The 23953-nt window shown below is 46.5% G+C and overlaps 1 protein-coding gene across 1 annotated transcript in view; it reads left to right on the top strand.

The window, feature by feature from the left end:
* ttn.1 (titin, tandem duplicate 1) overlaps window positions 1-23953 on the top strand; it is a 125690-nt gene that overhangs the window by 84524 nt on the left and 17213 nt on the right. Inside the window, exons 144-158 of the mRNA XM_054614808.1 lie at window positions 65-13966; window positions 14081-14783; window positions 14894-15190; window positions 15373-15960; window positions 16085-16387; window positions 16514-16810; window positions 16905-17192; window positions 17332-17637; window positions 17868-18170; window positions 18260-18565; window positions 18695-20458; window positions 20608-20892; window positions 21043-21327; window positions 21428-21727; window positions 21830-23896. Of these exons, the coding sequence (XP_054470783.1) occupies window positions 65-13966; window positions 14081-14783; window positions 14894-15190; window positions 15373-15960; window positions 16085-16387; window positions 16514-16810; window positions 16905-17192; window positions 17332-17637; window positions 17868-18170; window positions 18260-18565; window positions 18695-20458; window positions 20608-20892; window positions 21043-21327; window positions 21428-21727; window positions 21830-23896 (21994 nt within the window). The remainder of the gene's footprint in view (window positions 1-64; window positions 13967-14080; window positions 14784-14893; window positions 15191-15372; window positions 15961-16084; window positions 16388-16513; window positions 16811-16904; window positions 17193-17331; window positions 17638-17867; window positions 18171-18259; window positions 18566-18694; window positions 20459-20607; window positions 20893-21042; window positions 21328-21427; window positions 21728-21829; window positions 23897-23953) is intronic.

The following is a 23953-nucleotide window of genomic DNA, read 5'->3' as shown; positions in this document are numbered from 1 at the left end:
CTCTATAAGATCAGATGGAGGAGAATTTGTTTTGACTGCCACTAATGTTGGTGGATTTGCTAAGCACATCTTTAATGTTAAAGTGCTCGACAGACCTGGACCACCAGTTGGACCTCTTGAGGTGTCCAATGTCAATGCTGACAACTGTGTACTCACCTGGGCTCCACCTGCAGATGATGGGGGTGCCAAGATTGAAGGATACGTGATTGAGAAGCGTGAGTCAAGCAGACTGGTTTGGACCAATGTGATTTCAGACTTGCAAGTTACACAATATAAGGTGACCAAGCTGCTGAAAGGAAATGAATATATCTTCAGAGTTATGGCAGTAAACAAATATGGACTTGGCGAGTATCTTGATTCAGAACCCACTATTGCAGACAACCCATATGTGGTTTCAGGTCCTCCAACAAATCCTGAAGTGACAGCTATTACTAAAGATTCTATGGTTGTTATGTGGCAAGCGCCTGTTAGTGATGGTGGAACTCCCATCACCAACTACAATATTGAAAGGAAAGACAGAATAGGCCTCCGCTGGGTCAAATGCAACAAGCGAAAGGTCAAAGATCTACAATTCAAGGCAGCAGGCCTTGTTGTCGGACATGAATATAAATTCAGAATTATTGCTGAGAATGCTGCTGGATTGAGTGCTCCAAGTGTCTCAAGTCCATTCTACAAGGCTAGTGATGCACTGTACAAGCCAGGGGCCCCATGTAACCCCAGAATCCTGGACACAACCAGGTCCTCAATTACTGTCGCCTGGAACAAACCTGTATATGATGGTGACTCTGACATCACTGGTTACATTGTTGAGACCTGCATCCCATCTGAAAAGGAGGAAGAGGAGGAATGGACCATTGTGACACCCAAAGAAGGACTCCTTGCCACCTCGTTCACCATTATTAACCTGAAGGAGAACCAGGAGTACAAGATTAACATCTCTGCTGTCAACAGTGAAGGAGTTGGAGAGGCAGCATCTGTGCCTGAAAATACCAAGGCAGAGGACAGGCTCGTGCCACCTGAGATTGATTTGGATGCTGAGCTCCGCAAGGTTGTCAGTCTTCGAGCTTGCTGCTCACTCAGGCTGTTTGTGCCTATCAGAGGCAGACCAGCTCCTCAGGCTAAATGGACCAAAGGAGATGGTGAGCGTATTGAGAGGGCAACCATTGACAGTACAACATCATACACCTCACTTGTAATTGAAAATGTCAACAGATTTGACACTGGAAAGTATAATCTTACGGTTGAAAACGGCTCTGGATCCAAGACAGTTACAGTCCAAGTTAGGGTGCTTGACACACCAAGTGCCCCACAGAATCTCAAGATTACTTCTATAACGAAGGAAAGTGTCACTCTGACTTGGGATCCACCAATGAATGATGGAGGAGTTAAGGTTAAAAATTACATTGTTGAAAAACGCGAGTCCACAAGGAAAGCATATGCCACAGTCAGTTCTAACTGCCATCACACAACCTTCACAGTTGACCATCTCTTGGAAGGATGCAACTATTACTTCAGAGTTTTGGCTGAGAATGAATATGGCATCGGCCTGCCCATTGAATCTGGTGAATCAGTTAAAGTGTCCGAGAAACCACAGCCACCTGGCAAAGTCTCCCTTAAGGATGTTACCAAGAGCAGTGTCACCCTCTCCTGGGAGAAGCCAGAGCATGATGGGGGCAGCAGAGTGGGCTGTTATGTTGTTGAGATCCAGCCTAAGGGTGTTGATAAGTGGAGCCAGTCTGTGATTGTAAAGGAAACAGAAGCTACTATTAGTGGACTCAATGCAGGTGAAGAATACATGTTCCGTGTCGCAGCAAGAAATGAGAAGGGAACAAGCGACCCACGACAGATTGGTGTGCCTGTGATTGTAAAAGATCTTGTATTCGCACCTGTTGTCAAGATGTTGTTCAACACATTCAGTGTGTTGGCAGGAGAAGACCTGACAGTAGAGGTTCCTTATGTTGCACGTCCCAAAGCAGCTGTCTCATGGGTAAAAGATGGTCAGCCTCTGAAGAGAACTACCAGAGTAAACTTTAGTGCAACAGAGACAATGCTGAACTTCAACATAAAAGAGGCTAATAGGGATGATGTTGGACAGTACAATATTACCATTAGCAACACAGCAGGGGAGACAACAGCAAACATTGGCATTGTTGTACTAGACAAACCAGGACAACCGGGGGGTCCAGTTAAGGTGGAGGAGGTCACTTCTGACAGTGTAACCATCTCCTGGAACCGACCAGAATATGATGGTGGCTGCACGATCAAAAACTACATTGTGGAAAAGAGAGAAACATCCACAACTACCTGGATGGTTGTATCTCCTAATCTTGCAAGAACCAAAATAAAGGCAGGCAGGTTGAAGACTGGTTCGGAGTATCAATTTAGAATCACAGCAGAAAACAGATATGGAAAAGGCCCAGCTCTTCTCACGGAGTGTATCGTGGCTCAATACCCGTACAAGCTCCCAGGACCACCAGGAACACCATCCATTGCAGCCTGCACCAAGGACAGCATGGTGGTGGCCTGGAATGAACCTGTTAATGATGGTGGAACTACTATCTTGGGCTACCATCTTGAACGCAAAGAGAGAAACAGCATCCTTTGGGTCAAACTCAACAAGTCTCTTATTACTGACCAAACTTTCAAGACTGCTGATCTGGAACCAGGAATGGAATATGAATACAGAGTTTATGCAGAAAATATTGTTGGAACAGGCAAAGCGAGCAAAGTATCTGAGGCACGAGTTGCTAGAGATCCTTGTGATCCCCCTGGCACCCCAGAGGCCACAAAGATCACGAAGGACTCCGTGACCATTGTTTGGACCAAGCCTGAATATGATGGTGGTGCAAAGGTTACAGGTTACATTGTGGAAAAGAAGGATCTTCCTGAAGGTCGTTGGCTGAAGGCTAACTTCACTAACGTCATTGAGACAGAATACGTTGCAACCGGACTTGTGCAGGACAATCAGTATGAGTTCCGTGTCATTGCCAGAAATGCTGCTGCTGTTTTCAGTATGCCCTCTTACAGCACTGGTCCTATCACTGCCAGGGATGAGATTGAACCACCACGCCTCAGCATTGACCCAGAGTATACACAGACTATTGTAGTTAATGCCGGAGACAACTTCAAGATTGATGCAGATGTTCATGGCAAACCATTGCCCTCTATCCACTGGATGAAGGGAGAGCAGGAACTGGGCAACACTATTCATAGAGAAATTAAAAATGCACCCACCAAAGCTTATATATCTGTCAAGGAAGCTAAACTTTCCGATGGAGGCCAATACACTCTGCTGCTGAAAAATCCAGGGGGAGAAAAGGCTGTACAGGTCAATGTTGTTGTTCTAGATAAACCTGGCGAACCACAGGGACCTTTTGTTGTTACAGGAATAACCAAAGACAGATGCTGCCTCGCATGGAAACCACCACTACAAGATGGTGGCAGCAAGATCTCTCACTACATTGTAAAGAGGAGAGAGACAAGCAGGCTAGTCTGGACTGTTGTTGACCCAAAAGTGGAGAAGACTTGTTTAAAGGTCACAAAGCTCCTGGAAGGAAATGAGTACATATTCAGAGTCCATGCTGTCAACCAGTTTGGAGTTGGTGCACCACTTGAGTCTGATGCTGCCATAATAAAAGATCCATATGCAGTGCCTGGCACACCTAAGAAGTTGGAAGTTTCAGATATTAAAAAAGATTCAATGATGCTCACCTGGGAGGCTCCTTCTGAAGATGGAGGCAGTCCTATCACTGGATACATAATTGAGAAACATGACAAAGAAGGTGTAAGATGGACCAGATGCAACAGGAAAACAGTCACTGACTTGACTTTCAAGGTCACTGGACTTATGGAAAGCCATAATTACGAATTCAGAGTTGTAGCTGAGAATGCTGTAGGCGTTGGTGAGCCAAGCTCCCCAACTGTATACTTCAAAGCGCTTGATCCGATCTTCAGGCCTGGCCCACCACACAATCCAAGAGTAACTGACACAACCAAAACATCCGTATTCCTATCATGGGGCAAGCCGGTCTGTGATGGAGGCTGTGAGGTTCAGGGATATGTTGTTGAGTGTTGCACTACCACAGAGACACCGGTGCCAGCCGAGGCTCCTGCTGAAGCCCCAGCTGCCGAGGCAGCCGCCACAGATGCCCCTGCTGAGGAATGGACAATGTGCACACCTCCAACAGGTGTCAAGAAGACCAAGTTTGAAGTTGTAAACCTGAAGGAAAACCAGGCATACAAGTTTAGAGTATGTGCTATCAACAAAGTTGGAGTTGGTGAGCATGCTGATGTCTCTGGAGCTGTTGTTGCCCAGGACAGGGCAGAGGAGCCAGACCTTGACATTGACCCAGAACTGAGAAAGATTGTGACCATTAAAGCTGGAGCTTCCCTGAGACTGTTTATTCCTATCAAAGGAAGGCCCACTCCTACCATAAAATGGGACAAAGATGAAGCTGCACTTAAAGAGACAGCTCAGCTCGAGGTGACCAGCAGTTACTCATCCCTTGTAATTGATAAGATGAGCAGAAATGACAGTGGAAAATACACCATCACTGCAGAGAACGCCAGTGGAACCAAATCTGCATTTGTTGTTGTCCGTGTTCTCGACACACCTAGTGCTCCTGTTAACTTGAAAGTGAAAGAAATAACAAACCAGTCTGTGACACTGGCATGGGAGTCACCTTTGTTGGATGGTGGGTCCAAGATCAAGAACTACATTGTTGAAAAGAGAGAAAGCACACGCAAGACGTATGCAGCTGTTGTAACAAATTGTCATGCTCTTTCATGGAAGGTTGAGCCACTCCAGGAGGGTTGTAGTTACTATTTCCGAGTCCTTGCTGAGAATGCACATGGTGTTGGCCTTCCTGCAGCAACTGCTGATCCTCTTAAGGCCTCAGAGGTGCCCCAGTGTCCAAAGAACTTGATTGTTACAGATCAAACCAAAACAAGCATCTCATTGGCCTGGGAGAGGCCTGAGTATGATGGCGGTAGCAGAGTCATTCAGTACCTGCTCGAGGTGCAACTTAAGGGCCAGGAAAAGTGGTCTGGTGTTAACACATTTAAGACAATGGAGACTACTGTTTCTAAACTGAACCCAGGAGAGGAGTATCTGTTTAGAGTTATAGCAGTCAATGATAAGGGAAAGAGTGACCCCAAAGCCCTCGCTGGTCCAGTGATGACCAAGGACTTAGTCTTTGAGCCAGATGTTCGACCAGCATTCAGCAGCTACAGTGTCAAAGTGGGCAAAGACCTAAAGATTGACATTCCCTTCTTTGGACGACCTAAACCAACAGTCTCATGGACGAAAGATGGAGCCTCTTTGAAGTTCACTACCAGAGTCAACATTCTCAACACACCAACACATACAACACTGAGCATTAAGGAGGCAGCAGGTGATGATGGTGGCATGTACAGTATACATGTTGCTAACTCTGCTGGAAAGAAAGACGCAACAGTTGAAATAATTGTACTTGACAAGCCTGGCCCTCCATCCGGCCCTGTGAGGTTCGATGAAATCACAACACAGAGTGTCACTCTTTCATGGGATCCACCGAAGCACAATGGTGGCTGCCAGATTTCTAACTACATTGTACAGAAGAGAGCTACTACTTCAACAACATGGGAAAATGTCAGCATCAACTATGCCAGAACCACCATCAAAGTGCCTAGACTGAAGACTGGAGCTGAGTACCAGTTTAGGATCATTGCTCAGAACCGCTATGGCAAGAGTCATGGTCTGGATTCATCTAGTGTAGTCGCTCAGTACCCATACAGAGAGCCAGGCCCACCAGGCACTCCCTTCATCTCTTCTCTCTCTAGGGACCACCAGGTTGTTGAGTGGCACGAGCCTGTCCAAGATGGAGGCAGCCCTGTCCTTGGCTACCATCTTGAAAAGAAAGAGAGGAATAGTATACTCTGGATCAAGATCAACAAGACACTTATTCACGAAACTGTTTTCAAGAGTCACCCATTGGAAGAGGGTGTTGAGTATGAGTACCGGGTTTATGCTGAAAATATAGTTGGCATTGGCAGGTGCAGTAAGGTCTCAGAGGGCTGTGTTGCCCGTGACCCATGTGATCCTCCTGGCACACCAGAGGCCATCCATGTGACCAAGGACACCATTGTCATCCAGTGGACTAAACCAGAGTATGATGGTGGCAGTAATATAACTGGCTATACTGTGGAGAGGCGTGATCTGCCAGAGGGTAGGTGGGTGAGGGCAAACTTCACTAATGTGATTGAGACCCAGTTCACTGTCACTGGTCTGACTGAAAATGCACAGTGTGACTTTAGAGTTATTGCTAAAAATGCTGTAGGCACCGTCAGTAAGCCATCCTATAACAGTGGACCAATTACTGTAAGTGATAAGTTGGAAGCACCCAAATTCTCCATTGACCCAGCATTCATCAAGACCATTGTCATCAATGCCGGAGAGACCTTTAAGCTGGATGCCGACGTCCATGGCAAGCCACTCCCAACAATCCAGTGGTTCAAGGATGAAAAAACAATTGAGAACACACTCAGACTGGAGATTAAAAACACAGAAAACCATGCAATGATTGTCATTAAGGACTCTGTTAGAATTGATGGTGGAATTTACACACTTCAGCTGACAAATGAGGCTGGCAAGGAAACTGTTCCATTCAAGGTTGTTGTCCTGGACAGGCCTAGCCAATGTGAAGGACCACTCCACATCGCTGGAGTAGCTGAAGACAGATGCACACTGGTATGGCGCCCCCCTCTACATGATGGAGGAAGTCCTATTAAGCACTACTTAATTGAGAGAAGAGAGACCAGCCGGCTAGCTTGGACTGTTGTTTCCAACAGCTGTGAAACCACATGCTACAAAGTCACCAAATTACTTGAAGGCAACGAGTATATGTTCCGTGTCATGGCAGTTAACAGTTATGGAGTCAGTGAGCCACTGGAGTCTGGTGGAGTGATTATGAAGACTCCATTTGTTCCTCCTGGTTCACCTCATATTGAGGATGTATCCAACATTGCTCACGATGGCATGACCATCACATGGTCAGCCCCTGAGACTGATGGTGGCAGTGAGATTACCAATTACATCATTGAAAAGAAGGACAGAAATGGAATAAAATGGACCAGATGCAACAGACAGAAAGTCACTGATCTCTCCTTTAGAGCTACAGGCCTAACCACCGGCCATGAATATGAATTCAGAGTGGCTGCTGAGAATGTAGTTGGAGCAGGAGAACCAAGCCTTCCAAGTTCATACTACAAGGCCAGTGATCCCAAGTACAAACCTGGTGCCCCAGCATATGTGAATGTGATTGACTCCACAAATAGTTCAATTACCGTGTCATGGGGTAAGCCTGTGTCTGATGGTGGCAGCGCCATTCAAGGATACATTGTTGAAGTCTGCAAGGCTGAGGAGGAGGAATGGACCATGGTTACTCCCCCCACTGGCCTGCGTGTCAACAAATATGAAATAACCAAACTTACTGAGGGTCAGGAGTACAAGATACAGGTGTGTGCTTTGAACAAACTGGGAGTTGGTGAGCCAGCAGCTCTCTCTGGAACAGCTAAGCCAGAGGAGAGGTTGGACCCACCAGTGATCCACCTACACTCTGAGCTGAGGAAGGGCATCACTGTGAAAGCTGGTGGATCTGTTAGAATCCATATTCCATTTAAGGGCAGGCCAACACCTGAGATTAAGTGGACTAAAGATGAGGGTGACTTGACTGAAAAAGCAGTGGTTGAGAAAGCTCTCAACTTGACACAGTTGTCCATTGACTCATGTGACCGGAGTGACTCTGGGAAATACACCCTGATCCTGGAGAACAGCAGTGGGACTGTGTCTGAGTTTGTTGCTGTAAAAGTCCTGGATACACCTGGCTCCCCACAGAACCTTGTGGTGAAAGAAGTCAAAAAGGACTCTGTCACTCTTGTATGGGATGCCCCACTGATTGATGGAGGTTCCAAAATCAAGAACTATGTCATTGACAAACGTGAATCAACCAGAAAGACATATGCAAATGTCTCAACCAAATGCACAAAGACAACATTCAAAGTTGAGAACTTGATTGAAGGTGCTATGTACTACTTCAGAGTCATGGCTGAGAATGACTATGGAATCGGCCAGGCTGTTGAAACAAAGGCAGCTTTTAAGGCCTCCGAGGTACCACTTCCTGTTGGAAAAATCTCCCTCACTGATGTCACCAAGGCCAGTATCTCACTGGCCTGGGAGAAGCCTGAGCATGATGGCGGCAGTAGAATTGGTGGCTACCTAATTGAGATGCAACCCAAGGGTACAGATAAGTGGGGAGTTGCAACAAATACAAAGACATGCGAGGGCACTGTCACAGGCCTCACAGCAGGAGCAGAATACCTATTCCGTATCATTGCTTACAATGAGAAGGGAAAGAGTGAGCCAACCGCACTTGCTGCACCCATTGTTGCCAATGACATAACTATGGATCCCAGCATTAAGATGCAATTTAACACCTACAGTGTATTAGCTGGAAAGGACTTGAAATTGGAGTTCCCTGTGCTTGGCAGGCCCAAACCTAAAGTGTCCTGGAACAAGGATGGTCAGTCTTTGAAGGTGACATCAAGAATCAATGTCATAAACACACCAACAACAACTGGAATTAAAATTACTGAGGCATGCAAGGAGGACTTTGGCAAATATTCCATCACAGCAACCAATAATTCCAGCACAATCACTGAGGATGTGACTGTCATTATCCTTGACAAGCCTGGTCCACCAAAAGGTCCAGTCAAGGTCGTTGAAGTGAGCAACACTTTTGTTCATCTCTCCTGGGAGCCTCCAGTGTACATGGGTGGATGCCAAGTAAAGAACTATATAGTGGAGAAGAGGGACACCACCACCCAGACATGGCAGTCAGTCACCACACAGCTTGCTAGAACAGCTTTCAAGGTCACTAAGCTGAAGACTGGGGCAGAATACCAGTTCAGAATCATAGCTGAAAACAGATACGGAAAGGGTGCATCTCTGGACTCCAAGTCCATCGTTGTTCAATATCCATACAAACCACCAGGGCCTCCAGGAACACCATTCGTCAAATCTGCATCAAAGGAAATGATGATCATTGAATGGAATGAGCCGGTCAATGATGGTGGAAGTACAGTTATTGGGTACCATCTAGAAAGCAAGGAGAGAAGCAGCATAATGTGGAACAAACTGAACAAGACTCTTATCACTGATACTCAGTTCAAGATCTCCAATCTAGAAGAGGGTATTGGCTATGAATTCAGAGTCTATGCTGAAAATATTGTTGGCATTGGCAGATGCAGTAAAGTGTCTGAGTCCTTTGTTGCTCGTGACCCATGTGATCCTCCTGGTGCTCCTGAAGCTGTATCTATTTCTAAGAGTATAATCAGGATTCAGTGGACCAAGCCTCAGTATGATGGTGGCAGCAAAGTGAATGGATATATTGTGGAGAGGAAAGATCTTTCCTCCCCTGATAGACATTGGGTGAGAGCTAATTTCACTAATATAATTGAGACTGAGTATACCATCACTGGCCTGACAGAGAATGAGCAGTATGAATTCAGAGTTATTGCAAGAAATGCAGCCGGAGTCTTTAGCATGCCATCCGACAGCTCTGGACCCATCACTGCTACTGATGAAATTGAACCACCAAGGGCTTCAATGGATCCCAAATACAAGGATGTTATTATTATCAATGCTGGAGAACACTTGCTTCTTGATGCTGACATCTATGGAAAACCAATTCCTGATGTTGTCTGGCTTAAAGAGGGTAAGGAAATGGACAAAGCCCTGCGCATTGAAGTGAAAACTACTCAAAAACGTGCAGCCATTACCATTAAAGATGTTACCAAGCTTGATAGTGGCCACTATGACTTGATACTCAAAAATCTGGGTGGTACAAAACCCTTCCCTATCACTGTCAAAGTCCTTGATAAACCAGGTCCACCTGCTGGACCCATGAGAATGACAGGACTCATGGCTGACAGGTGCATCCTTTCATGGGCAGAACCAACTCTGGATGGTGGGGCTAGTATCACTCACTATGTCTTGGAGAAGAGAGAGACTAGCAGGTTGTCCTGGACAGTAGCTGCAACAAATATCAAGGGTCTGTACCATAAACTAACAAGTTTGCTTCCTGGAAATGAATACATTTTCAGAGTCAGGGCAGTCAACAAATATGGTGTTGGCGATTATCTCGAGAGTGAAGCCGTCATTGCACGCAATCCTTATAAGCCACCTAGTGCTCCTGGATCTCCAGAAGCAAGTCAGATCACAAAGGAATCCATGGTTCTGTCATGGACTGCTCCTGAACAGACTGGCGGAGCTGAAATTGAAGGCTACCACCTTGAAAAACGTGACAAAGATAGTATTAGGTGGACAAAATGTAACAGACAAAAGCTGACTGACAACTACTTCAAGGTCACAGGTCTGATGATGGACCACTTCTATGAGTTCCGTGTTGCGGCTGAGAATGAGGCTGGAATGGGAGACCTTAGTGAATTGTCCCTACTCCATAGAGCGTGTGATGCCACAACACCACCTGGACCTCCACACCATCCTAAGGTGACAGACTACACAAAGTCTTCTGTGTCTCTGTCCTGGGGCAAACCAGACTTTGATGGTGGTGCCTACGTAAAGGGCTACATTGTTGAAATGAGGGAGTATACACCAGTGCCCGAAGCAGCAGAGGAGGCAGAAGTAGCACCTGCAGTAGAGGCACCAGTTGAAAAAGAATGGACCATGTGCACTCCACCCACTGGCACACAAGCCACTAAACTCACTATCAATGACCTGAAGGAGGGTGGAGAATACCAGTTCCGTGTTTGTGCTATCAACTCTGAAGGAGTGGGGGAGGCTGCCAATGTCCACAGCACTGTGGTTACTTCTGACAGGGTAGAGGCACCAGAGATGGAGCTGGATGCTGATCTCAGGAAGGTGGTATCTGTCCGTGCAGGTGGAACCCTGCGTCTGTTTGTCACCATCAGAGGAAGGCCTGAACCTGCTGTGAAATGGGAGAAAGTTGAGGGTACTCTCACAGATCGAGCTGCAATTGACACCACCAGTTCATACACCATGCTTGTCATTGACAATGTTAACCGCTTTGACAGTGGCAAATACTCACTAACACTAGAGAACAGCAGTGGTGCAAAATCTGCTATTGTTGCTGTGAGAATTTTGGATACACCAAGTGCACCACAAAACCTCTCTGTGAAGGAGCTCAAGAAGGATTCAGTGACTCTTGCCTGGGATACACCACTTACTGATGGTGGTTCTAAAATCACAAACTACATTGTAGAGAAGAGAGAGTCTGTCAGAAAGGCCTATACTACTGTCACCAGCAACTGCTTGGCCAACTCATTCAAGATTGAAGAGCTGCCTGAGGGTGGAATTTTCTACTTCAGAGTCTGTGCTGTTAATGAATATGGCCAAGGACAGATGGTTGAAACTAAAGAAATCAAAGTGTCTGAAGTACCGCTGCCACCAAACAAGGTTAGCGTTGTAGATTTGACAAAGACCAGCGTGTCACTGGCATGGGACAAACCTGCTCATGATGGTGGAACCAAAGTAATGTGCTACAATGTAGAGTTCAAGCCCAAGAGTGGAGATAAATGGGGCACAGCATGCACAGTCAAGCTGACTGAAGCAACTATTCCTAATCTGACTCCTAATGAAGCCTATTTATTCAGAGTTGTTGCAATCAATGAGAAGGGAAAGAGTGAGCCAAAGGATCTTGGTTTGCCTGTGGTTGCAAAGGATGTTACAATTGAACCATCGGTCAACTTACTGTTTACCACATACAGTGTAAAAGCTGGAGGTGACCTCACTCTTGAGGTTCCAGTCAGAGGCAGGCCTAAACCTGTTGTATCCTGGAAGAAGGATGGCCTTCCTTTGAAGCAAACATCATCAGTAACCATCTTAAACACTGCAACCTCATCCAAAATGATCATCAAAGAGGCTAGCAGAGAACATGTTGGCAAGTATGAGGTCACCCTGGCAAACACAGGAGGAACTGTCACTGCAGATATTGGAGTTGTTGTCCTGGATAAACCAGGTGCACCTAAAGGTGTCAAGGTGGATTCAGTGACATCAGACAGCATCACACTGTCCTGGTCTCCACCAGACTATGATGGTGGCTGCTCCATCAGTAACTATATTGTGCAGAAGAGGGACACAAACACGCAAGAATGGCAGATGGTAGCAAGTAATGTTGCCAGAACATCTTTTAAGGCTGGCCGCCTGACACACGGAGCAGAATACCAATTCCGTATCTATGCAGTAAACCGTTATGGAAAGAGTACATATGTTGATTCACCTGGAATCACTGCTCAATATAACTTCAAACAACCTGGACCTCCTTCCACACCTATAGTGAAGTTGGCCACCAAGTCTTACATGTTGGTGACTTGGAATGAGCCAGTCGTTGATGGTGGCAGTCCTGTTGTGGGCTACCATCTGGAAAGGAAGGAGCGTTCTAGTATTCTTTGGACAAAGATGAACAGAGGAATGATTAAAGACACAGAATACAAAGTCAATGGAATTGAAGAGGGAATGATGTATGAATACCGTGTCTATGCTGAAAATATTGCTGGTATCGGTAAATGCAGCAAGGCCTGTGAAGCTGTAGCAGCCAGAGATCCTTGTGACCCACCAGGCACACCTGTGGTCACTGCTGTTACCAGAACATCTGTGTCCTTGTCTTGGGATAAACCAGAGTATGATGGTGGAGCCAAAGTTTCTGGCTACACCATTGAACGCAGAGACCTTCCTGAAGGACGCTGGACAAGGTGCAACTTCACCAATGTGCCTGAGACCCACTACGATGCAACAGGCCTGACAGAGAACAGTCAGTATGACTTCCGTGTTATTGCTAAGAATGCAGCTGGATTGTTTAGTGAACCATCTGACAACACTGGCCCCATCACTGTCAAGGATGATGTGGATCCACCACGCATCATGATGGATGTCAAGTTCAGAGAGACATTGCTTGTGAAAGCAGGAGAAACTCTGAAAATGAATGCTGACCTTGCTGGACGTCCTGCCCCTGTCATATCCTGGACCAAGGATGGCAAAGAGATTGAGCTGAGAGCCAGGATCCAGATTGTTTCAACAGATACCAGCACTTATGTCATTGTGAAGGATAGCGTCAGAACAGATTCTGGACAGTATGCTCTGACTCTACAGAATATTGGGGGGACAGTTACCATGCCAATAAACTGTGTGATTCTAGATAAGCCAGGACCCTCAGCAGGACCTCTGCAGATCACAGGTCTCACAGCTGAGGCGTGCACTCTGTCATGGGGTCCCCCTCAGGAAACCGGTGGTGCTGACATCACACATTACGTTGTTGAGAAGCGTGAGACCAGTCGCTTGGCATGGACAGTGGTGAAGGGAGACGTCACAAAAACATACCTCAAAGTCACAGGACTACTTAAGGGCAACGAATATATCTTCAGGGTTTTGGCTGTCAACAAGCATGGACTTGGTGAGGCTCTGGAATGTGATGCTGTAAAGATCACAGATCCATACACTTTTGCCACTGCTCCAACTAATGTTGATGTCACTGACATAACTGGTGATTCAATGACCCTCACCTGGTGCAAGCCAGCCAGTGATGGCGGCAGCCCCGTCACTGGATATGTGATTGAGCGCCGTGAGAAGACTGGTATGCACTGGATCCGTGTGAACAAAGATCCAGTTGTTGAATGTACCACAGTAGCAACCAAACTCCGCAAGGGTTGTGAGTATGACTTCAGAGTCTATGCTGAAAATGAGGCTGGTCTGAGTCCTCCAAGTGAACAATCTGCATCATTCAGAGCAGCCGATCCTCTGGTTGTTGCTTCTCGCCCAACTAAGCCGAAGATTGTCAGTTCAACCAAGGGCAGTGTGTCAATTGTCTGGAAACCACCAAGACATGATGGTGGTACTCCGGTCCTTGGATACAGTGTAGAATACAGAGAGTACATCCACAAACCAGAGCCAGAGGTTGTCGGAGAAGAGGAAGAATATGAGGAGGAGGAGGAGGAGGAGGAGGAAGAGGAGGTACCTGAATCACCCGAAGAACTAGCAAGATGGGTTGAGGCTATCCCTCTTACCAAGAGCTTGGAGTTCACAATCACTGAACTGAAGACAGATGCAGAATATGAATTCTGTGTCAAGGCAATAAACAGAGTTGGCAGCAGTGTGCGTAGCCCATATTCAGATGCAGCCACAGCAATGGACAGAACTGCAGAGCCATCATTTGATGTTGACATTGAGATGCGTAAAGTACTTATTGTCAAGCATGGCACAGCATTTACTCTCAAGGTACCATTCAAGGGCAAACCTGTGCCATCAGTGTCATGGGCCAGGGAGGGCGTTGATCTGAAGGTCAGAGGAACCATTGAATCAACAGGATCAAGCACTTCTCTGACAATTGAGAAGTCAACCAGAAACGACTCTGGAGAGTACTGCGTCACTATTGAATCACCACTGGGAACAGCAACATTGCCCATGGTTGTCAAGGTGCTCGACTCTCCTGGACCTCCTGTCAACGTTAAAGTTTCAGCAGTGACCAGAGATTCTGCAACCCTCTGTTGGGAAGCTCCAGAAAACGATGGTGGTGATGCAGTGAAGGCCTACCATGTTGAAAAACGTGAGGCCAGTAAGAAGGCATGGGTGTCTGTGACCAGCAACTGCCACTCATTGACATTTAAGGTGGAAGACTTGCAGGAGGGAGCCATGTATTACTTCAGAGTTATTGGAGAAAACGAGTATGGAGTGGGTGTCCCTCAGGAGGCCAAGGCTGGAACAAAGATTACAGGTAATATATGAACTGAGAGTTTTCAAATGTAGTAGCTGTGAAATGTATTTAATACAATCTTTACCATTTGACAAAATGTGCCTTATGAAATTTCCCACTGTCTTTTACAGAGGTACCAAGTGTTCCCACGAAACTTGGAGTTGCAAATGTTACAAAAGACAGCGTTACGATTGCCTGGACAAGACCAGAATATGATGGCGGTAGCAGAGTCACTGGTTACCTTATTGATGCCCTGGAGAAGGGACAGACCAAGTGGGTGAAATGTGCCACTGTGAGGACCATGACCCACACCATCAAGAACCTGAGGGAGTGTGCAGAATACTTCTTTAGAGTCCGTGCCGAGAACCATGCTGGACTCAGTGAACCAAAGGAGATGATCGTACCCGTTATCGTCAAGGAAATACACGGTATTATCTTTTGAGATTTTGATATTAATTATTATTATTATCCCTAGAAAACAATTTAATACATTTTTACAAGTTGCAAGTTACAGTATATGATATAAATAATGAAGTGAATTCTGTACGTCTATGTAGTGAAATTGATTATAAGACATTAATCATCACATTGATGGCTTCTTCTTGAACAGAGGCTCCTGAATTTGACCTGAAGAACTACCCCAAGAATACAGTTTATGTGAGAGCAGGATCAAACCTGACCTTTGAGATTCCTCTCACCGCCAGGCCAATGCCTAAGGTGACTATGTCCAAGAACAATGTTGTCATCAAGGGATCCAAGAGGCTGCTAACTGAAGTAACTCCAGACAGTTTATTCATCACCCTAAATGAAAGCATTGCAAGTGACGCTGGCAAATACGAAGTCACTGCCTCAAATGTGGGAGGTACCACCAAGATCTCCCTTATCTTCATTGTGCTGGACAGACCCGGACCTCCTATTGGTCCAGTCGAGGTCGGTGAGGTTGGAGAAACCACAGTATGTCTGAAATGGGCGGTTCCAGAGTATGACGGTGGCAGTCCTGTTACCAACTACATTGTTCTGAAACGTGAAACCAGCACTCCTAACTGGGCAGAGGTGTCAACTAGCATTGCCAGAAGCTCAATCAAGGTGACTAAGCTTACCAAAGGAGAGGAGTACCAGTTCAGGATCAAGGCTGAGAACCGCTTCGGTGTCAGTAGCCATATTGACAGCAAGCCCGTCATGATAAAGCTTCCATACAGTAAGTAATAGTGTGTGTGTTGGGGGTGGGGTCTTGCTCTTTTAATTATCCATTTCCTTTGACAACTTTTGTTTAATGGATGATCTTTATGAATAAACATTAACATGAATGTTGTCCATTACAGCCATCCCTGGGCCTCCATCCACACCATGGCTCGGCTATGTATCCAGAGAGAGCCTCACAGTCTGCTGGAATGAGCCAGTCAATGATGGTGGAAACACTGTGATTGGATATCATCTCCAGATGAAGGAGAGGAGCAGCATCCTCTGGCAGAAGGTCAACAAGACTGCGATCTCAGGAAACCAGTGGCGAGTCACAAACATCTGCCCTGGCCTCATCTATGAATTCAAGGTGGCAGCTGAAAACGCCGCCGGTATTGGAAAGTTGAGCAAGACCTCTGAAGAGGTGCTTGCTATTGATGCCTGCGGTAAGTGATTTCAATTTGGATCTCTGTCCCCAGCTTTGAAGTGACCCGTAGCATTAATAAAATAAGAGTTTACACTAAGGCTGTTGTTTTCGCTAAAATTGCATCTTTCATAATTTAATGTTGCAGAGCCCCCAGCAAATGTCCATATCACAGAAGTCACCAAGAACTCCGTCAGACTGGCCTGGCAGAGGCCTCCCTACGATGGTGGCAGCAAGATTACCGGCTACAGTGTGGAGAGGAGAGAAGCTCCCAGTGGCAGATGGGTGAAGGCCAACTTCACAAACATCATTGAGCTGGGCTTCACTGTTTCTGGACTGAACCAGGATGAGTCTTATGAGTTCAGAGTATACGCCAAGAATGCAGTTGGGTCCGTCAGCAACCCATCTCTCATTGCTGGCCCAGTCACTTGTGTTGATGCATCTGGTGAGTATTTAATTTAAGTCTCTGTTTGCATTTCTTGTTACATTTTATTGGATGTATTTATACATTACTTATATTGGTATCTCCTGTCCCACAGGTGCCCCTGCTATTGACCTTCCTCCAGAGTATCTGGATGTGGTTCAGTTCAAGGCTGGAGCTTCAGTTAAGCTCAGAGTCGGGATCATCGCCAAGCCTCTGCCAACCATTGAGTGGCTCAAGGACGGAAAGGAGCTGTTAGCAACTTCTAACCTTTCTATTGAAAGCACGACCGACTCTTCTGCTGTTCTGATAAAGGATGCAGCCCGCTTTGACACAGGCTCATATGATATCAAGATCAAGAATGTTCTGGGCTCAGCATCTGCAACCATCAGGATTGAAATCCTAGGTATTTACAAATTCTTGCCTCACCTTTTCATATTTCCATAATTCTGAATATATACAATTTAAATGGTAATGCTCTAATGTGATTCAGTCTTCATTCACTCCTATGATCATATTCTCTTTCTTTTTTTTATCCCCCTTAGACAAACCTGGACCACCAGCCGGCAGCATAATGTTCAACTCCATCACAGCAGACAGGATAACCTTCAGCTGGCAGCCTGTGCCTGAGTCTGACCAGGGAGGTTTCAAGGTCACCCACTACATTGTTGAGAGGCGTGAAACCAGCCGAGTGGTCTGGTCGACAATTTCCGACCAACACGAGCAGACGTACGTCACCGTCAACAAGCTATTGCGTGGAAATGAGTATGTCTTCCGCGTAATGGCCGTTAATAAATACGGAGTTGGAGAGCCACTGGTGTCGGAGCCAGTCATTGCTAAGAACGCCTTTGGTAAGTATGCTGTGAATTTGAGTGTTAATGAAAGTGTAAAGTTAGAAGAGTTTTTATGATCGAGCGTACTGTTTTCTAGTTTCTTTGAGTTTTCCTGTTTAGGTAACACTATATAAACTTAATACGTTACTCTGCAGCACGTATCTTTTGTCTTTATGTTTTTTCAAAAATTCTTTGATTTTATGAGAAAAAAAAGATTGTTACTTATTTTATCTTTGCTTGTTCTATAGTAACTCCTGGGCAGCCTCATACTCCTGAGGTGAATACCATCACCAAGACTACCATGGTGGTAGAATGGGACAAACCAGGTGTAGACGGAGGTAGCGCTGTGACGGGCTACTACCTGGAGAGACGCGACAAGAAGAGCTTGCGCTGGATCAGAGTTTACAAAGACCCTGTAACTGGCGTCAAACAGACCGTCTACCACCTCACGGAAGGAAACGAGTACCAATATCGCATCTGTGCCATTAACAAAGCCGGAGAAGGACCGTTCTCTGATACGTCAGACTACTACAAGGCTGCTGACCCAGTTGGTAAGTGGTCTAACATTCACAGATTGCCAACAAAAACAAGAGATATTATTACAGTACACTCCAACTAAACAAATACATTCTACTTACAGATCCACCAGATGAGCCTTGCAAGCTGAAGGTGGTGGACTCCACCAAGACATCCATCACCTTGGGCTGGTCCAAGCCAGAATGGGATGGAGGCAGTGAGGTCACCAGCTACATGGTGGAGAAGCTAGTTGAGGGAGAGGAAGAATGGGCTATGATTACCTCCAGGGGAGAGGTCAAGACAACAGAATACACAGTTCATGACTTAAAACCAGATGTCAACTACTTCTTCAGAGTATTTGCTGTCAACTGTGCTGGCCATGGAGAGCCTCTGGAGATGACTGAGCCTGTGCAAGCTAAGGATATCTTGGGTAAATAAATCACAGATTTTGAAAATTTGAAGGTTGTTCAGTATGTAACACTTATGTCTAGTTTGTTTTGCGTAGCTCACATATAGAATTCCCTGTATGACGATGTGTATTTTTCATTAATTTTAACAGAGGAGGCCAAGATCGATTCAGATGTGGCCATGAGAACTCATTATATTGTGAAAGCTGGCAAGGATGTGGAGCTGTCTGTTCCTCTGAAGGGTAGACCTGCTCCCACTGCTTCCTGGAGTAAGGGAGAAGAATGCATCGATCGTGACCCCAAATATGAGTTCCACCACTCAGACACTACCACAGTTCTTGTGATACGTGAGGTGACCAGGCTTGACACCGGAAAGTACACAGTGAAGATAGAGAACGGTGTCGGAAAGCCAAAGTCACTTTCCCTGTCCGTGAAGGTCCAGGATACTCCAGCTCAGTGCAGGAACTTGGTCATGAAGGACGTGACCCGTGGAAAGGTCACTCTCTGCTGGGAGCCTCCACTCCTCGACGGCGGTGCTGAGATCACAAACTACATTGTTGAGAAGAGGGATTCCTCCAAGAGATCCTTCTCTGCAGTGACAAGCAAATGCACAGACACAACATACTTCATTGAAGATCTCTCAGAGAAGACATCTTTCTTCTTCCGTGTGTTAGCAGAGAATGAGAACGGTGTTGGTGATCCATGTGAAACACATGAGCCTGTGAAGGCCACAGAGACTCCAGGACCAGTCAAGGAGGTTTCAATGAAGGATTCATCAAAGACCTCTGTCACTCTGCAGTGGCTAAAGCCAGATTACGATGGCGGCAGCATCATCTCAGACTACGTCATTGAGCAGAAGCTCAAGGACCAGGAATGGTCATTAGGAGGAACCAGCAGACAGTGTGAGTTTGAAGTCAAGAAACTCAAGGAGCACTCAGACGTGTTCTTCAGAGTTGCTGCCAGGAATGAGAAGGGACAGGGTGACTTTGTTGAGATTGGGCCTATCAAGGTTATTGACTACCTTATCACACCTGAGGCAAACCTCGCAGAGTACCCAGGTAGCCGTATCAGTGTTCGTCTGGGACACAATGTGCACATCGAGCTGCCATACGTAGGTAAACCCAAACCTTCTATCCTGTGGCTGAAGGACAACCTGCCTCTGAAGGAGAGTGACTTGATCCGCTTCAAGAAGACAGAAAACAAAGCCACTCTGATGATTAAGAATGTAACCAAGGAGAATGAGGGTAAATACACTCTGACTCTTGACAATAAAGTCAGCAGGAAATCCTTCCATATCCACGTCATCACACTTGGACCTCCATCAAAGCCTGTTGGACCCATCCGCCTGGATGAAGTGAGAGCTGAAAGCATCATGATCTCCTGGGATGAACCCAATGACGACGGTGGTGGAGACATCACCTGCTACGCTGTAGAGAAGCGTGACGCCTCCCAGTCTGACTGGAAGATGGCCTGCTCTAGTGTAGTTGATACTCAGTTCAAGGTCCCCAACCTGATCAAGGGCACCCAGTACCAGTTCAGAGTGCGTGCTGAGAACAGATACGGTGTCAGCGAGCCTCTTATCTCACAGATGGTCATTGCAAAGCACCAGTTCAGGCCTCCAGGCCCACCAGGCAAGCCTGTTGTATACAATGTCACTAACGATGGCATGACCATCCAGTGGGAGCAGCCCATCTATGACGGCGGTACCCCCATCCAGGGCTTCCATGTGGAGAAGAGGGAAAAGAACAGCATCATGTGGCAAAAGGTGAACACTATGCTGATCAAAGAAACGGATTACAGAATCTTGGAGCTCATTGAAGGTCTTGAGTACTCCTTCAGAGTATACGCCCAGAATGATGCTGGCTTCAGCCGAATGAGTGATGAGAGCAAGCCAATCATGGCTGTCAGTCCTGTTGGTGAGTGCAGATTCAGACCATTACATTATTTTGTTTCTTTCTTCCACTTCTAACATGCAGAATATTGGAATAATATATTTTCTTAAATCAGACTAGAATGAAAGCACTTTAGAAAAAATTTATTGAAAGATTAATCTGATGTCTTCCAGATCCTCCTGGTCAGCCCGACTACACTGATGTGACAAGTGACTCAGTGACACTGAAATGGGATGCCCCCAAACGTGATGGTGGTAGCAAGATTACCAGCTACAGCATTGAGAAACGCCAAGGCCATGGCCGCTGGTTCAAGGCCAACTTGACTGATGTACATGACTGCCAGTACGCCGTTCCTGGGTTGGCAACAAATGAACGTTACGAGTTCAGAGTGACTGCCAGAAATGCAATCGGTGTCGTCAGTCCTCCCTCCAACTCCTCTGGAATGATTGTGGTCAGAAGTGAGAACGGTGGGTAAAAAGAATTTGGAGGATGACTCCATGATTAGCAATTTGAATATGTTCTTGATCATTTCTTTGTCATTCAACGTTGAGTTGGCAAGTTTTAAGCTAAGTACTGTACTAATGCATTCCATTTTTTCTTTAAACCAGCCACTCCAAACATTGAGTTTGGCCCTGAGTACTTTGAGGGTTTGATGGTCAAGGCAGGAGACAACATCAGGCTGAAGGTGACCATCACTGGACGCCCTGTTCCCAAGGTCGTCTGGTTCAGAGATGGTGTGGAGGTTACAAAAAAGATGATGGACATCATCAATGTAGCTGGATCCAGCACCCTGTTTGTCAGGGACGCTGATCGTACACACCGTGGCCACTACACTGTGGAGGCTACTAACGGATCTGGAAGCAGGAAGGAGGGCATCCTTGTTCAAGTCCAAGGTACGCAGTTTTAACATTTTCACTCTTTATAAAACAGTGTAGTTGTACACCACTTTATTTCTTTACTCATGTTCTAATCTCACACTCCCATGTGATACAGACACACCTGGGGAGCCGGTAGGACCCATCACTTTCAGCAACATCTCAGAGGGTAAATGCACTCTGAATTGGAACCAACCGGAGAACGACGGCTGCTCAGAGATCACACATTACATCATTGAGAAGCGTGAGACTGCAAAGATCTCCTGGTCTTTGGTGTCTGACGAATGTACAGAGTGCACTTTCAATGTAACCAAGCTCATCAAGACCAATGAGTACCAGTTCAGGGCCTCTGCTGTTAACAAGTTTGGAGTTGGCAGACCTTTGGAGTCCAGCCCCATCTTCCCACAGATGCAATACAGTAAGTGGAAAGCTGGAAAGGCTTTTTTTTAATTTAATATTAAAGTTTTAGTTTTCACATTATGAAAATAATGCACTGACTGATCAAAATTGTTTCCCTCAGCTACTCCTGATGCTCCTGGCACTCCTGATGCTACTGAGATGACAGGAGAGAGCATCACCCTGTCCTGGACTCCTCCAACATCTGATGGAGGAAACCCCATTCAGTATTACCTCCTGGAGAAACGGGAAAAGAAGACTGTCCGGTTCTACAAGGTGACAACCAAGAAGCCCATCGTTGAATGTGCTCACAAGGTGCTCCACCTGACAGAGGATATGGAATACGAGTTCCGTGTCATGGCCATGAATGACGCTGGTGTTGGAGCTCCTAGCAACATCTCTTTACCTATTAAGGCTGCCGAGCCAAAGGATATTCCTTGTGCTCCATCTGTGGTCTGTGTGTCCGACTCCACCAACACCTCCATCAGCCTGGAATGGTCCAGGCCTGCTGACGACGGAGGCATGGAGATCCTGGGCTACATCATTGAAATGGTGAAGGGAGAAGAGACCGAATGGAAGAGAGTAAATGAGGAGCTGGTGGCAGACACAAGTTACACTGTGACTGGTCTACAGACAGGAGCTGAGTACAAGTTCCATGTTGCAGCTACCAACCATGTGGGTAGAGGTGAGGACAAGGAGATCCCAGAGCCTGCTCAGGCTGTAGACAGGCTAACACCACCACAGGTCGATATTGACGCCACCTTCAAGCAGACACACATTGTCAAGCCTGGAGGCTCAGTGTGCTTGGGCATCAACTTCAGAGGAAAGCCTATTCCCAAGGCCACATGGGTGAAGGAAGAGGGCGAGCTGGGTGTCATGTCAGAGGTCAAAACTACAGACTGCTACAGTTCTTTGAGCATTGAAAACTGCTCAAGAAATGATACGGGCAAATACACTGTTAACCTGGAGAACGCTAGTGGCAGCAAGGCCATTACCTTCACTGTAAAAGTTATGGACACTCCTGGACCTCCTCAAGCTGTTGCCTTAAAGGAGGTGTCCAGAGGCTCGGTCACACTTATCTGGGAGCCTCCTCTCAATGACGGTGGAGCCCGAATCCATCACTATATTGTTGAGAGGCGCGAGGCTAGCCGCCGCACATGGCAGCAGTCTGGTGGCAAATGCACACGGCATATCCTGAAGATCCAGGACCTGCTTGAAGGAGTGCCATACTTCTTCAGGGTCTCAGCTGAGAACCAGCACGGTGTGGGTGAGGCGTTTGAGCTCACTGAGCCTGTCATTGCCACCGCAGAGCCGGCATCTCCAAAGAGAATGGACATCCTGGACACCACAGACAGCTCTGTGTTCCTGGGCTGGCTGAAACCAGAGCATGATGGCGGTAGCCGCATCCAGTGTTACGTCATTGAGGCTAAGCCAAAGGGTACGGATAAATGGGTAGTGGTTGGCAACACCAATAATCTCACCTATCTGGTTGAAAAGCTCAACAAGGGTGAAGAGTATGACTTCCGTGTGAAGGCCAAGAATGAATCTGGTTACAGCACACCCAGAGAAACTCTGGCTCCGGCGCTTGTCAAAGAGCCTCACATTGAACCTGCTGCTGACCTCAGTGAGATTACCAACCAGCTCATCACATGTAATTCTGGCAGAACCTTCATCATTGATGTTCCCATCAGTGGAAGACCTGCCCCTAAGGTCACCTGGAAGCTGGAAGAGATGAGGCTGAAGAACTCAGACCGAGTCTCCATTAAAACAACTAAGGACAGAACCAGCATCTCAGTCAAGGAGACCATGAGAGGAGATGGTGGTAAATACTACCTGACTCTGGAGAATGTGGCAGGAACCAGGACCTTCACTATTGAAGTTAATGTCACAGGTAGACCCAGTCCTCCAACTGGACCCATCGAAATCTCATCCATCACCTCTGAGTCCTGCGTCATTAACTGGCAACCACCAGAGGATGATGGCGGCACTGGAATCACCAACTACATCGTGGAGAAGCGTGAGTCTGGCTCCACCGCCTGGCAGCTGATAAACTCCAGCGTTAAGCGCACATCTCTGGATGTCAGTCACTTGACCAAGTACATGCAGTACACATTCAGGGTCTCTGCCGAGAATAGATTTGGTGTCAGCAAGTACACTGAGTCTGAGACTATTGTTGCAGAGCATCCTTTCAGTAAGTATTATTTCCCAAACAAACCTATTCAGAAATTTAACACATGATTAATACAGA

Source organism: Anoplopoma fimbria, chromosome 16 (assembly GCF_027596085.1).
Source record: "Anoplopoma fimbria isolate UVic2021 breed Golden Eagle Sablefish chromosome 16, Afim_UVic_2022, whole genome shotgun sequence".
Classification (NCBI taxonomy): domain Eukaryota; kingdom Metazoa; phylum Chordata; class Actinopteri; order Perciformes; family Anoplopomatidae; genus Anoplopoma; species Anoplopoma fimbria.
This window is presented reverse-complemented; position numbering and strand designations above follow the sequence as displayed.